The sequence below is a fragment of the Caretta caretta genome, chromosome 1 (genome assembly GCF_965140235.1).
Source record: "Caretta caretta isolate rCarCar2 chromosome 1, rCarCar1.hap1, whole genome shotgun sequence".
Classification (NCBI taxonomy): Eukaryota; Metazoa; Chordata; order Testudines; family Cheloniidae; genus Caretta; species Caretta caretta.
This window is the reverse complement of record NC_134206.1, coordinates 275,363,539-275,379,531: the sequence shown is the minus strand read 5'-3', so window position 1 is coordinate 275,379,531 and position 15,993 is coordinate 275,363,539. Positions and strand designations below refer to the sequence as shown.

The window sequence follows — 15,993 nt, the reverse complement described above, 5'->3', positions numbered from 1 at the left end:
AAGTAGGGATGTACTATAAACTTGTTTTTGGAGAGTTTGTACTTTAAAAGTCATAAGTCTGGCCGTTATATAAGACCTCAACTCATGGGTGGATGTAATCTTGTTTCCTAGCTACCCATTAGTTCATAAGATAAGTGAACAATATCACCGTGGTGGTATCCATACACTACTCACTGTAAGTTGCTGTTTTTCCAGATCTGAGGCTTGCAGCTGTGTCTGGAGATCTACTATATCTACCATTAACTTGTCAATTCTGCCTTTCTCTAAAAAAAATAATCATATGTTATGAAAAGCACAAACTAGATTACTAAATTCAAGATACTGCAAATCAATTAAAATGTTTAACCTATTCATAACTATTATATTTAATAGGCAATACATAGTGGAGAACATTAAACCCAGTTACCCAATCTTGCAATGTCAAAAAGTCATCCCCAACACTATTCTGGTAGCTCCATCTACTTCACAACATAAGCTCTCAATGAAAAATATTAAGTGGCTAGTCTTTGTTGTGAAGTAAATGTTTTGATTGACTGAGTGCACTGCTATCCTAATGAGTCTGCCTGAAACATAGCTCTGAGAGGTTTGATATGCCCCATTTTTTAAAAATTAGGTCTTATTAACCTTCGTTCCTGGTAAGTTTAAAGACCAACGTTGTTAATTTCACTCTGACAGCTGAATGTTTCTGCTGAAAGTTTTTTTTTTTTTTTTTTAATCCAGTGTGGCTGGCAGTGCTAGACAGAAGAAAAGCAATTATGTCATTTACTCCACTGCATTTTCAATCCACAGTGCTCCTACCACTTCTCTTGAGACTATTCCAAAACTAAATAGATTTTACCATTATTGAGTTTCTATACCTAATTGTTTTAAAATTTAATCCAGCTATTTCTAATTATACCACAGGGCTCAGAGTGAATCACGAAGGAAGGGCAGCAGCTGTAAGGAAGGGGGAGCTATGGTAAATGTTCTTTAGATGAAAGGTGCTTTTTAAAATTAATTTAATACCATAGTTCCACTGTTACGCACCCATTCTTAGTCTCTGTCCTGACACTTGTTAGTGGTTACAAGTAGTACTAAGTAGCTGTAAACTTGCTAGTGGATAGCCTAAAACAGGATTTCTGGTAGCAGTTGTATAATACATATACCACTGAAAACATGCAAAACCAGTGTTGCAATAGTTGTCCAACAGTTATCTGCTTCTAGTGTGCACAGAATCCTGATGTGTGCATCAGGAAACTATGTACATGTTTTCAAAAAGAAAAGGTATTCTCTTCAGCAACTGCTGTTAACATAATCACAAAATTACCATAAAATATCCTTTTCTGAAGATAAAAATATATTTGTAAAGGATCTAGCTTTTCACAAGTATTTCTTTTACAACAGAGTACCTGCAGCTTTACATAGGTGCTCAAAAATTGAAGGCCTTATTGTGTTCTTACTTACACTAGTTTTACACTGGTGTAATCTAATTTACTGTTACGGAATTACTCCCAACTCTCACTAGTGTAGTAAATGAGAGCAGCTCCAGCCCAAATTACTGAAAAATCCTTATACTTTGGATACTGAAAATGGCTACCGGCTGCAGAGCCTTCGCTTGCATTGGTGCCTGTTTGATGTCGGTAAGCCTCCACCTGGTGAGCTAGTTTTGCTTTTTCCTTCTCCAGTTGATTACTGGTTAATCTGTAAAACAATTAATTTGAAATATTGTGAAGAGTAAAAATTGCTCTGGGTATTCATATCTAAGAACGTCTTATTCTCATTTCTGTACATAGTGGAGTGGGGGTTCATATTTTAGGGATAATTCTTGGTACTTTACCTGAGAAGCTGAAGCTCTCTGGCAAGGCCTTGCTCCGTGCTAACACCTTCAGGAAAGTGTTTGAGAAGCTCAATCTTAGGTTTAAAAGAAGTATAAGGAAAATGAGGACATTTTACATTTGAAAACAATACCTATAGTTACATTTACTAACTCAAAGCAACTCAACTTGAGAATACCATAGCTAAAGTAATACAGAGAAAGGAAAAACAGAAGCCTAGTAGCAGAGAGAACTGTAGTATTAATCTTAGAGAAAAGGTAAACTGAACTTTTAATTGGACAAACAAATAAATTGCAATATAAAAACTTTCAGATGCGCCTTTGTAGATGCTGGTAATTCCTATAAAGCATCTGAAGTTTTATCTATAAGCCTACTATAGTAAATATGAATTAGTGCTTCAGCTGCCTTGTAGGAAGGAACAGAAAATACATAGTAATCTAGATAAAGATATACTAAGGTATTTATATGCATAAAGATGCAGATGGACACCTAGTGGGATTTACAAAAGTGTCAAAGTGAGTTAGGCCTAACCTCCTTAGGTGCTTTTTGAAAGTCCCACTAGGTGTCTGTCTGCATCTCTAGATGCCTAAATACCTTGAAGTTTGGCCCTAAGGACCTGATTATGTAAAAAAAAAAAATTTAAAAATTAAATTAAGGTAAAATATTTTAATCTCTATGAATTCCACTATTTTAAAGTATTAACTTTTGTATTGTTTGAAGGTGATCATAACTAACATCTTTTAAGCAATAAAAGCAGAGGACCTGATCATGTGATCCGTATTTTTGTTAGAAAAAATTACTCATGAGTAAAGGTTGTAGGATCAGGCCCATAGTCAGTAGTTGAGGAATTAGTGTCCTTTATCCTCACATACTATTCTCTCTGAGAGGTTTTGGGAGAAGGGAAGTGGTCAGGAGTCAGAAGGAGTTTTGAGCATTATCAAATATGGAAGAAAGCAAAGTAGAGCTGGTAGTGGATATGGGCAGCAATCAGTTAAAACAAGGCATTCAAAGAATCAGTCATATCAAACAGCACAATTGGCAAATCACCTAGATAAATGCAGTCAAATAATTAATTAGTTGAAAATATGGTAGTCAGTTGAAAACAATGGAAGATAAATGGGAAATTATCAGTTCAAATATGATCAGTCCAATAGGGGACTATACAGAGAAGTCAAGAATGCTGGGACAAAGTGGACGCACTCCCTTCAAGCTTTGATCCTGGATAGGCTAGATGCAGCTGAATGGAACCTTCCTGTGGCAGCGTGGGGCTTGCACAATATGGCCCTAGCAAGAGCTCTGACTGTGTGGCATGGCTCGCTAGTGGTGGCAGGTCAGAGAGAAGTAGGCTCATTGAGGTGACTACTATACTATTTGAGTGAGCCCTAAGATTCTCTTGGCATGGGAAGCCTGCAAGAGAATAGGAGTGCTGGATACACTCACTGATCCAAAGAGACAGATACATCAAAGAGTTTCTCCTTTTCTTGAGATCCTTCAGACAGGATAAATAACAATTCTTTACTCTCAAAGTGCTGTTCGTCTGTAGATCTCAAGGTGCTTTACAAAGCAAGGCAAGTTGTATTATCTGAATTTTACAGAGGGGCAAACTGAAGTTTGGAGATAGAAAGTGACTTGCTCAAAATCTCACAGCAGGTAAGTGGTAAAGACAGGACGTGAACTCAGTTCTCTGGATTCAAGATAAGTCTACATTTACAGCATCATGTAGAGTACAGACACTGCACATGCAACTAGCATGGGTACAAATAGCAGTATTGATGGGGAGGTATGGATTAGGTGAGTAGAGTACCCTACATGCTTGAACTCCTACAGTATATATCCGGCCCATGAACTGAGGATATAAAATAAGGGACAGTGGTATCATAAGATCACCTCTCTCTCCTCCCCGACCTCTGAAGGCAACAAGAATGTTGGGGAAAAAAAAGACTGAACTGGGGAGACTGGTCCTAGGCTGAGCAGTATTAAGAACTGTGAACTGCTTATAGTGCCTAGTGGGTGAGATGAAACGGATTGATTCAACCAACCCTTGCTTAGTCTGATAAAGTTTAGGATTTAGAATGCGTGTTTACTTTTTATTTCTTAAGTATAAAGGTCAGAGATGGTTACGTAACACTTACAATCATTTAAAAATCTATCTTTCTGTAGTGAATCAAACTATTTTAATGTTTAATCTTAACCAGTGAGTTTGTCCTAAGCGCTTGGGGGTGTCTGCTGAGATTATAAAGGCTAGAGCATGTCCACTATCCTTTGATAAAATGGCAAACTAATTAATAAGCTTGCATTGTTCAAGAGGGTCTTGAGCAGTGTAACATTTCTGGGGTGCAAGGCTGCATCTGGGGGGGAATTTGCTGATGTTTCCCTGTGTACAGTTCATGAGTGGCTTGGTGAGCACTCATGCAGTTTAGCTGGGTGTGTCTCTGCATGTTTTTGGCTGAGTGATAGCACCTGGATGGGTTTGCTGCTTGTCACTAGCATAGCATTGGAAGAGACAGTCCTCTCTGAAGAGTTAAGGGGGTACAGGGTCCCACAGTTCCAGATTTTACCCTGAGGGTATGTCACAGATGTACAGCTACATGTATAGTACCTGTACTATATATTTCTGTAAGTGTAGGCATAGCCTCCGTCTTGTGTTCTATCCTTTGCATCACAGTGTATTCTTGACCGAAGTCACTGGAACATTTTGTCAGGAGCAGGATATGAATGGAATGTTCAAAGGGAAGCATTTATACATGGGAATAGGTGGTGAGTTAGTACACTGTGGGGCCTAGCTCTCACACTACCTTACTATCAGGTTAAAACAACGCAGAGCTTGGGAATTTTGCCAGTTTCTCCCCAATGAACTAAGGCCCAAGAACGAGAATTCTGCGCAGATGGTATCTTTCAAGGATGAAATCGTCAACAGGGAGAGAGTTTAGAGGTAGTATTTTAATTAAGCAAAACTTTCAAATCAGTATTTCCTAAATAAAGCCTTTATCTTTCTGTGCTAGATATGTTATGAATACAGTGGTTTATATTTCAATTAGAATAGTTTTATTCCAGTTAGGACATTTTAATGAACATGCTCCTCAAATGAATTGTAATAGTCAATGATCTCATATACTTTTGCTTTTTGTACTGGGTATTTTAATCTATTGTTGCCTTGCCAAAGTGTTTATTCTTAATCTCGTCCACAATTTCTGTTCTGCTGATTTAGAGTTATGTTTGATGAAGGACAGCTGCAAACGTTATTTGAGACACACAAATAAATTGCAAAGTGTCTTGCTCCAGATTGTTGATAAAAAATTGCAAAGTTTACATACAGATCTCTGCTGATTTTGCCCCAGCCCAGTGTTCAGATTACTGACACGTATTCAAAAACTATAGCAAAGAAGAAAATAGCACTTAAACTTTAAAAATTACTCAAAATAAGTCACAGCTCTATGCATTCTGACAAACTTTTGATTCCTCACATAGTGCTGGAGAAATGGCATATACACATTAAAACCAAGACAAGCCTGGGACTAATCTTGGCAAATACAGTCCTGGGGCTAATTACGCTGGGATATTTAAAAGAACTCTGTGTCAAGACTCGTGGGCCAAAAATTTGACCCAACTTTTTTTTTTTAAAGATATGATTGAAAAATATAAATTAATAAAAACTTGACAATGTATTAAATACACTTATAAGCATCTTTAGATGCTTCATATACAGAATATAACATTAAACAGTTACAAGTAAAATGATAAAATGTCAAACTGAAAGCCTTCCTCATATACTGTGTGGGAGTCCACCCTCTGAACCAACCCATGAAAGCAAAAGTCTGAATAAGGAGACAGTTATTGCACTATGCTCAGAAAGTCAAAGTCAACAAATAGCTTCTATTGAATGAGTTAGAAGGAAATTTTAAGGCATATTAAAACAACCATACCTACAGCTCAGCGCTTATGAACAATACTACAGTGATAAATGTTTAGATGTGTATAGTGGAGGAAAATCTACCTCTGATTAACTCCATTTTAACATAAGTAAATCGGAAACAAAGTTGAGAGTTCATATCAGAAATTTAGGGTAAATTACATTATAGGGATTATCCCAATATTAAGCTTTATTAACCAAGGAAATTCACCATTAAGGTTAAATTTAAAAGAAATCCAAACATGCTTAAGCATGGAAATGTATAGTTAGGGTACGCAAATAATGAAACACACTATAACAACAAACCTATGGACGAGTACAAGGGAAGAAAAATCTGCCTTTTATTATTATAGATAGGCTACGTTTTACTCACCTGTTCCTTCAAGTCTTGTGTGTGTTTTTCAATGTTGTGTTCACGTTCTGTTGCCTTTTGCAGTAGCTGTTTAAGATCAGTAATGCTTTGATTTTTTTTGGCAACATCAGTTTCCAGTTCTTTCATTTTAGTTTCATACATCCTGAAAACAGGAAAGAAAATTAAGGCCATTCTGCAAATACTATGCCTAGTCCAGAAAATATTTTTTCCCCATCCTGCAAACCCGACACACAGTCCAAAAACGAACCCTTTGTAAAACAAAGATGGTGACCCTAGTAGAAGCGTGCGTGTGTGCGCTAAAAAGAGAATGTAGCTAAGCAGCAGGACAGGCTAGTCACACTGAGTATGTACGTATGGTCTCCAACAGGTACTTAGGGTGTACCCATCACCCTGTCTGTGCCACCGCAATTTCACTTTCCCATCCACTACAGGTAAAAGGTAAAAGAATTGACTGGCTCCAGGCCCAACTGTTTACTGAAAACATTATCTGGGAAAGGTAGGCAGAAGGGTCTGTGTAAATTACCTTCTATCCACTCCAATCCTTTGTAGGATGCATGGGGTTCATCTACCATCATACTCCTGGTGTGGGGAAGGGGCTCCTCCCTCCTCTCAGACTATTGTTTTGTTATTTTGTGATGGTGTAATTTTGAAGCAGCATAACCCCTCTCTTTATACCTCTTCCCATTCACCATCACCACCAGAGTGCTATTAACAAGTCAAAGTCTGAGAAATTCAGGTCATAGACCTTTCAACACTTCTCTGGGTGACTGCTGTTTGATCAATTATGGAGGAATTTGCCTTCATGGTAGGATGCTAAGGAGCTTGCTTATCATGCTTAGTAAATACCACAAAATTATTCTTCAAAGCCCAGTTACGATATTCTGTAATAGTACAGGGCAGAATCTGGAAGGCAGTCCCCTCAGTTTAACAATCCAGCATTTTCAAGCTGCAAGGGAGGGTTCATTCTCAGAACAGGAGAAAGAGTTTCTGGAGCAGCAGAGACTAACAGGGTTTATGGACACATGACTGAGGACGCTACATGTCTGCTGGATCTGGGTCAGAAGTTTGTATATTGAACATATGTAATATAGTAAATTCATCAATGATTGCTATGAGGTCAGTAAGAAATGCTTTAGAAAAGGAACTGAGAACTATGATCATGAAAATATCATTCATTTAAAAATACTTAAAGAAAACAAATCATTTTGCCTGTTTCATTCTCAGTTCCTACCTTGTTACAACAATTGATTTCCAGCTTTTGCTGTCAGCTCCTTCGAGTTGTGGACCTCTGCTTTCAGCAAAGTTTAACCTCTTAACAGTGTCCTCCAGTTCCACAGTCAACTTCTCATTTATTATCTCTATGTTATTCTTTGCTATTCGTAGCTTCTCTGCAGTGTCAGCCTCCTGTTGTCCAATGAGGCACAAAATTATATACATTGTGGCGAAGTGCCTTCATGCTTCTTTTATCCAAAATACAGAACCTCACGCAGCACGGAACTCTATAAAATTACACTCAGAAATTGGATCTGTACTGATTCAGAAGGAAGAGTGCCACATATTAGATCATAAACACTATTTCCAATAGCATCTGGGTATTTCTTGGAGGTCTCCCATCCAAGACACTGACCTTAGTCAATTCTGCTTAGCCTTTGTGATCTAATAGGACTACAGCACAAATTGGTATGGTATCAAGAATATCATAAATACTATCTGTTATGTATTTAGGAAACCCATCAAAATAGTATCTGAGCGCGTATAGAACTGTAAATTCAATATTCAATATGTATACTTCCAGCCAAATTAAAAGAAAAGATGCTTAATATATCCAACAATTTCCTCAAATGGCTGGATGCTATCCTATAACCGTACTTTTTTCAGCTCTTTACGTAGTCTCTCATTTTCAGCAATGATTTTTTCCATGCCTCTGGTTTTTGATTCATAACGCATACTCAGCTGGCCACCCAGATGAAGTTTCATTTTTTCCATTTCAGACTAAATATTAAACAAAAAACAAAACAAAAATATGTATTTACACAACTTAGACTCTTTCGAGTTCTCATTTTGAATGTTACAGTTATCTAGCACATGCAGGTCCCAATTCAGCAAAGCACTTTAGCACGTTTATGTCTATATCTCAAATACATTAAAAGATATTTTGAATATCAAAATTTCCCTTAGAAATTTATCTCTGTCACAATAACTTGCATTACATTAAAATTCACATTTTGCTTTAGAAGTTACTCTATTCAGTTATTATTATGAAAGAATACAAAACATCGATTTTGTTTGGTGGGTTTAGTACTTTGTGGAGGAAGTGCATATATAAAGCTTTGCTTCTGTGTGGTACAAAGTTCACATTTGTGATTTTTTTTTAACTGAAGCAAATTTTTGTGCCAAATAATGTCAATAGGTTTGATTATACATACTACTGAAGATATTTATGTTTTAGGTGAAACACTATTATTCATCAGTTTTCCTAATTAATTTATATATAAGTTGCTACAAAAAATAATAACGAATGATAAATCAGTACCTTTAGCCTCTCATTTTCAAGTTCAAGGCTAACTAGTTTCTCATTAGAGACAACTCCTGGGGATTTTTTCAGATCTTCGTTTTCTCTCTGCACTTTCTCTACAACCTTTTTCATCAAACCAATGGTTTTTTCTAATTCTGGAATGGTCTTTCCACTTCTACCAGACTACACAGAAAAGACAGGGGAAAAAAAGAAAAGAAAAAAAAAAAGCATAATGAAGTAAATGCTTGAAATTTTAAGTGAGATATCAAATGTGTCTGAAGTCTTGTTTTTTTTTTAATAGCTTTGTTGTAAACACACAAAATATGGTAACTATAGTTTGGGATTATAGTTCTGAATCTGAAATTTGTTACCTGCAGGTGGAGGACACAAAGGAGCCCCACTGAAGTCAACAGGCACACATGAAGTCTGTCCATGCACAACAAATTGCAGGATTGGGGATCTAAATTTTTGTGTTATTAAAAGAACTGACACAACATTTATACATTTGGTATGTAAATACATTGTGCTATGAAAATTCTGCATTTATACATACATATTAGCACGGTTCCACTATGCTAATTCCTTTGGAATGCAACACTTGGCCAAGCAAATATGAAGTACTGCATTTCAGTGGATTATCTACTCCCCTTCCTACTTTATTAATATTTTATTAATGCAGGAAAAAAGAGGGAAGGGGAAAAGACTCTACATACAGTAAACTCCAATGTACAATCACTTCAGTAAATTAAGAGAATTTCACTGCTACCTTATCCAGTAAAGGAGGAGGCAGACCTTGTTGCTGCTGAAGTCAAGAAGTGAAGAAACAGTGGCATAGTGTAGGAGGTTAAAGGAATGTGGGGAATCCAGTTATGGCTCCCTGCAGCACTATGCTGACTCCTCTTTACTTCTTGGGAAGCCCAGGGAGCAACAATTGTGGAGGCAGCACACTTCACTCCCTGTACAGTGTAGGAGGCACAAGTGTGGCTCTTACAGTGTTTGCATCTTGTAAGCGTCTCACTTGTGGTTTCATGAGATGTTGGCAATGGAGGAGCAGTGTTTCTGCTGCAGCATTTGCTTTCTGGTCTTCTGAGGAATGAAGAAGGGTTTACTTCACACCATTACACTTGCAGTGTACTTGTACTGGTGTGAACGGAATTGAAGACTACATCAATCACTAACATAGGCTTGAGGTAAACTGAAGGTCCACTTATATAATCCTCTTGTATATTAAAAAACAAAATATTTCTCTAATTACAGGTTCCACTTTCTAACAACCTAATCCCATTTGGTTAGCTCTACCAAAAGATTTTCAAATATAGAACGAAATATCATTTTGCATACACTTATGGCTATATTCTCATATTGGTGAAGAGACAGTTTTGCAGGTAACTGTTGCTAATCCAGGTGGCAGACTAAGGACCTGATCCTGCAAAGATTTAAGTAGGTGAGAAACTTTACTAACAGTAATAGCCAATTGACTAGTATCTTGGTTCTTTGATTAAAGTACCAAGATAATAAAATAAGGAGAGGTAACTAAGTGTAAAAACTAACATTTCCCATCTTCTTTTGCTTGATGATAAACATTTCAGTTGTAATTAAACCTTACTAGTAATCTTGTGTATTTCAATCATTTAATTATTCTGAAAAACACAGTAGCATTACTCACCCCTCTAACACTGCCTAGCTTGCGCTCAACTTCTGCTTTCTCTTTTTTGAGAAGCTCACACATTTCTTTCAAGTCACCTACTTGGTCCTAAAGAATACAAATAATAACCATTTTATTTAAGCTTTACTCAATTAACAGGTGAATTTAAACTTTTTTAAATTACAAAAATTTTCATCTTCAGTTAGTTTACTTTGAAAAACATTAAACAAAACCAAAAAATAAGTTCCCCCTTGCCATATAATTCATCACTTGCTACTAACCACCCAGGTTACAAAACCCATGCCCTCTAAATTTGCCCCCATATTTTATTATTTAATGGAAACATTAAATAATGTTGGTATGCTGCTGATCTTCCATATTAAGTGCATTGTAAAGATCTTAAAAAAAACCCAAACAAAAAAATTATTAGAGAGTATGTGAGAGTTCTGCATGTTTTCTCATAATCTAAATTCTTAGGGTACAGCACAATCTAGCTTCAACTCATATTTTATAACCTAGGAATAATTAAAAAAAAACAAACAATACACACACCTTTGTTGATTTTTTCCCAAATTTCCCAGGAAAACTCTACCCTAGTAGGAGAGCTGTCAGTCTGAAATTGGATTGGTTTTTTTGGGCGACAGAGGGTGGGTCAGAAGTTGGGAAAGGGCCAGTTTGAAAACAGGGACTGTAATGGGAAGCTGGCTTCAACTACACTATGGAACAGCGACTATACCACTCCATAATTTATAACATAAAGGGACAAATTTAAAAGGGACCTCTTACCCAGGCACATTTAATTATTAATTTTTAAAATTTTCAAACATTTACGTATGATAAACTGCAGGCACATATTTAGGTCCCTACAATGGGCAGGACTCTGCACATGCACAACTCCATTGACTTTCAAGTGCCTCTCTGAGGCTGCAGGGTTCTACCCTTATGGTACTTATTGCAGGACAGGGGCTTTAGAGTCCACAGCTATAAGTAGATATGTTTACTTGAAAGACTAGGCCTTACAGGTGGCTTCTGAAATCTGCCCCCAGTGTATTTGGTTTTCTATATATTTACATCAAATGTATATAGTATGTATGGAATATGTATTAGTACAACAGAGTTCACAGAAGTTTGGTTTTTTTTTAAATGTACATTTACATTCTCAATGAGCCTTTAAAATGTGTTATATGCTAAAAAAATACCTTTAATCTTGGCAGATCTTTATTAGCCTGCTCTAGCTGGAATCTTAGTTCAACATTTTCAGATGATAATCTCAAATTTTCTTTCTGAAGCTCCTGTTGTCTTTGACACTGATCATCTGATCCTATTCCTGACGTCTTAAGAAAGGGAAGGAACAGAATAAAATATTATTAAATGTTGAGGTATTAATCCTTACATTAGTTACACTGGATAAAGATCAATAATCTGGGCAATAACATTACATTCCATATTGAAACAAAGTGTTTATACAGCAAGATACCTTCTTATAGAGTTCACCCTTCAGTATTTTTTTACCACATTAAAGTTAAAAAAGCAGATAGAGAAAGCTAATGTGGACCTTTGACTCAACTTCTTCCTTTAATTCCTTTATGTACATTTTAAAAATTTGCTTTAATTAAGTGAAGTGAAGGTATAAAACAGTATAAACTTCTGTTCGGCAAAAATAAACACTGATTTTTGAAATCTCAAAATCTAGTAAGTGAAAAAATTCCAGGGTTCTAAACAGGGTTACTGTACTTGTGAATAGCATCTATTTTAGAGCCACCTTCTGATACATTTAGTCACACTGATAGCACTTCACACTATAATCAGTCCCCCACTGAAGTCAGATCATTCAGACTCAAGTGTATCTCAACAGGAAAAGGGTATCTGAATCTGGTCCCTAGTAATACCTAGCTTTTATACATCACTTTTCATCTATAGATCTTAATAAAGGAGGCAAGCATTATTATCCGTATTTTCACAAAGGGGAAACAGACACAGAGGTGAAGTGATTTGCCCAAGGTCACCCAGAGCATCAGTGGCAGAGCCAGGAATAGAAGCCAGGTCCTTTGAGTACCAGTCCACTGCTGTGACTACTATACCGTACTGTAACTATCCATCTAGATATTTTGTATCAAATTCATTACCACAGAATTTGAGCACTGAGTAAGATGAACAAATGCAATAATTAATAAAAGATACATGTAATTATTTCTTGTATACTTTTACAGAGACTCAACTTTGAAACAGCTATAAATTGTCACTAGCCAAGAGACTCTGTTAGTATAATTTATGCGAAGTTAGTCTCAGAAGAAAAAGAAAAATCCCAAGAACCTTTTCTCTTTTTCAACAGGATCAAACTGCTTGGATTAAAAAAAACAAAAAAAAAAACCTAAAAAAATCTGAACAAGGAAACAAAAAACTCCACATTTGGCCCCATTATGCAAATATGTGCAAGGATCTTACTCTCACAAGATTACAACATGAGTAGAGATAAGGCAGTAAAAACTAAGGATGGTCTCCCTTGAAATAAATATAAAATAAAAATAGAAACCTGCAAAAATAAAATAAAGAAACTCTGATAATTTCACAAATAATTAGAATTAAGTATCACCAATAAAAACATGGGGGAATAAAGTAACTGCCTCACTAGTAAAATATATTCTCTCTAATAAATATAAAAGATATTGTCACAACACACACTGCTAAAGAAGCACAAAGCAGGAAGATAATAAAAAAACTAAATACGTATCAGGAAACAAACTATTCTACAATAAACATTTTAGTCTATATACTGTATACATACAAACAATGTAGCTAATAGGGAATTGAAGGATTAAAGAACTGCTATAGTGCCAAACCTGGGGCATTTCACAAAGTCCTGGGGTTTGTTCAGTCTCCTCTGTATCAGGTTGGTGATTTCCACTTGTATCTTCTTCAGTGTGTTTATCCACTCCATTATTAATTTTTAAATTTTCTGGCTCATAACCATTAGGTTGATTAGAAGGCTCCCCTGAATCAGACTGATTGCAGCTCATTGCATCAGCACAAGATTCTGCTCTACTTCCTTCATTGTTATTAGTTGATTGCTTGCATACTTTTTGCTTCCCTTCTTTCTCTCCATCATGTTCTTCATTAACTTCACCCTCTTCAGGGCCTGTTACATTTTCTTGGTCATCACTGATACCCTCGTCATCCGCTTCAGTTTTCAGAGAGCTACTCCTTTTGCCTTTTGATCCTACCCTAGAATTATTTGAATTCGCATGTTTTTCATAATGTTCAGGTTCCTGTTCTGGAGTTAATTCAGTAATTGCATCTCCAGCAGCCTGATGGCATTGATCAGTAATGTTTGCACCCTCATCTATTCCATTGCCACCTGTAATACTAATAGTGGGTTGGTGTTTTACTTTGCCCTTAGTTGAAGCAGTTTTCTTCCATGGATATTTCAAATGCTTGTATTTACTGACATTGTTAGCAAAAGAGGAATTAATCAATGCAGCTGTGTCACATGCAGCACTCTGTTTGAAGCAGAAGAAAAGAGTAATAAAGCATGAAAAGAAAAGAGGTAGACAGTAAAAGCAATAAGACAGCACACCTATATATAACATCATGTCCACTTGTGGCAGGTTTAATAAGAATCAGATAATTTGACATTAGGAATACAGAGAACCGTGTGTGTAAGAGACCGTGTAGCCAAAACCAAGCTCATTATCTCCTCTCCAATTTTCCATGCTGTGGACAACACAGCATCCTCCCAGTCTCTCAGTCTCACAAAGCTGGATAATCGTTGACTCCTTGTCTTCTCCCTACACATTTAGGGTGTTAACAATAGTGCTGTTTCTATTTGCAGAACATTTAAAAGAGCTGGAGCTTCTTCTCTATCCTAAATACTAAAAATACTCTTGTTTATGTGTGGTCAGTGTGTCACAGACATGCCCAAGCATGCGCTGTCAGGTGCATTACATCTGTGTCCAACCATTTTCTTGATATTACACAGACAGGGGTCTTGTGTGGTCTCTGCCGAAAGCAAAGAACTACCTGACTGTCGTGTTTATTACAAGATGTTTGTATGGTAAACAATTTTAGAGTGATATAACCTGTAGGATATTGTGTTCCAAATCTGTTGTGAGTGAAACCTATCACCTGAGGAGTGGGAGTCTGACAGCAGACTCAAGCAATATAAGAAAAATGAACATTCATGGAGACAGCCTATGGTTACTGTCAGGACTAGATGAAGGCTGGAGATTTGCAAAGACAAATGAACCCCGAGAGAGTTCTGAGAAGAGGGGGCCCTCTTGGTTAAGAGACAACCGCCTACTGTAAAAGAACGGGAGAAACGGCCCTAGCGGTTATCCATTATAGGAGAAAACTGACATCAGGAAGCACAGGTCTTATGAACGGTGAATCCCAGCTTTATGGGCTGGACAAGACTGAAAGACTGACCATTGGATGCGAAATACCTTATTTAGACAGGAAAGTAACTTGTTAATAAGTATAGACTACAGATTGTGTTTTTTGTTTTTAATTTTACCTGTAAGGAGAGGTTACTCATCTTGTGCAATAGCTGGAATTCTTCAAGACGTGTCCGTAGGGGTGCTCCTCTTCAGGTGCAAGCCCAACAGAGGGAGGGCTGCAGCCACTCCGCCCTTTATGCCCTTACAAGGAAGCACAGGGCACATGTACAGCCCTGGCAGACATTGCTATTAAAAAAAAAAATCTGATCTTGCGCATGAGGTGCACGCACACGAACAGTGGGATCCACACTGATACACATTCAAAGAAGAATCATTTATTTCCAACAGCCACAGCCAGCTTTGTATCTTCTTCCATGCTGTGCCCTAAACTGTCCTCCATCTTATTGTGCCAGTTCCCTGTTCTATTCAAAAGGAAATCCCTCCTAAACAAGCATTTCTGTGAGGTTCCAAACACTAGCCAATGCTAGGTAATAAATAATGAAAGGGGAAAAAAAAAAACCACCCCTACACTAAGCCAAGATCTTCTTCTGAGTCTCCCAGTGTGTCTTGCCTTTATATGTCTTTTAGACTGTAAGACCTCTGAGGTAGAGAGTGTCTGTCCTCTCTGTTTATAGCACTAAGCACATCTTTCTTCCTTCTAACCACATAACGTTTATGAAAAACAGTAACACATTTTAGTTCTTAGAATTTAAAAAAAAAAAATGCTAAACATTATTGCCATAAGGTTAATAAAGGAGAAAAAAGTTAATTTTTTTAGATGCTGTATTGGATGATTGCAACCTAAAATAAAATGGACCAAATACTACAGAATAATAGATGGATGATAAATATGTCCTTGAGCAGGAGATGCATTCAATTTTCAATTTGGGTAATAACAAAGTTGGTTGCTTACCGAAGGTCTTGAAAATGTGTCTCTTGAAAACTGCCTCTCCAATGCATGAAGCTTTTCCTGCAAATATTGATTTTTTAAATGTAACTCTTCTACCACAGAATCTCGTGGGAGAGCTTGTTGTGTTCTGTATCAAAAATAAAGAAGTGAACGTTTGTTATTAATGCAGGAAAGCATCCTTTAATGTAAATCAAGTATGGACTTATGCTTTCCTAGACTGAAGATTTTACTATCTTGTGTTAGATAAATGTAGCTATACTAAATCAATTTTATTTATATAAACTGAATTAAATAAACACCATAATCCAGGAATTTGGCATAGTTTCAGCCTTAAGAAGTCCTAAGAGTCTATTTTCTCTTGATGTTTATGTGAAATTTCTGTTACCAATAATG

At 36.7% G+C, this 15,993-nt stretch overlaps 1 protein-coding gene across 6 annotated transcripts in view; it reads right to left on the bottom strand.

Annotated features, from left to right (window-relative positions):
- Positions 1–15,993, bottom strand: part of CEP290 (centrosomal protein 290) — a 111,033-nt gene that overhangs the window by 1,563 nt on the left and 93,477 nt on the right. For 3 of the 6 annotated variants that reach the window (XM_048835631.2, XM_048835633.2, XM_048835632.2), the window contains 10 exons: positions 15,604–15,727; positions 11,457–11,591; positions 10,279–10,365; positions 8,631–8,795; positions 7,967–8,089; positions 7,329–7,501; positions 6,098–6,239; positions 1,817–1,890; positions 1,577–1,680; positions 175–263 (listed from right to left, as the gene is read on the bottom strand). In XM_048835631.2, coding sequence (XP_048691588.2) covers positions 175–263; positions 1,577–1,680; positions 1,817–1,890; positions 6,098–6,239; positions 7,329–7,501; positions 7,967–8,089; positions 8,631–8,795; positions 10,279–10,365; positions 11,457–11,591; positions 15,604–15,727 — 1,216 coding nt within the window. Of the gene's footprint in view, positions 1–173; positions 264–1,443; positions 1,681–1,816; positions 1,891–6,097; positions 6,240–7,328; positions 7,502–7,966; positions 8,090–8,630; positions 8,796–10,278; positions 10,366–11,456; positions 11,592–15,603; positions 15,728–15,993 lie in introns of those variants that run through there. The other 3 variants (XM_075124298.1, XR_007354565.2, XM_075124299.1) reach the window with 3 other exon arrangements.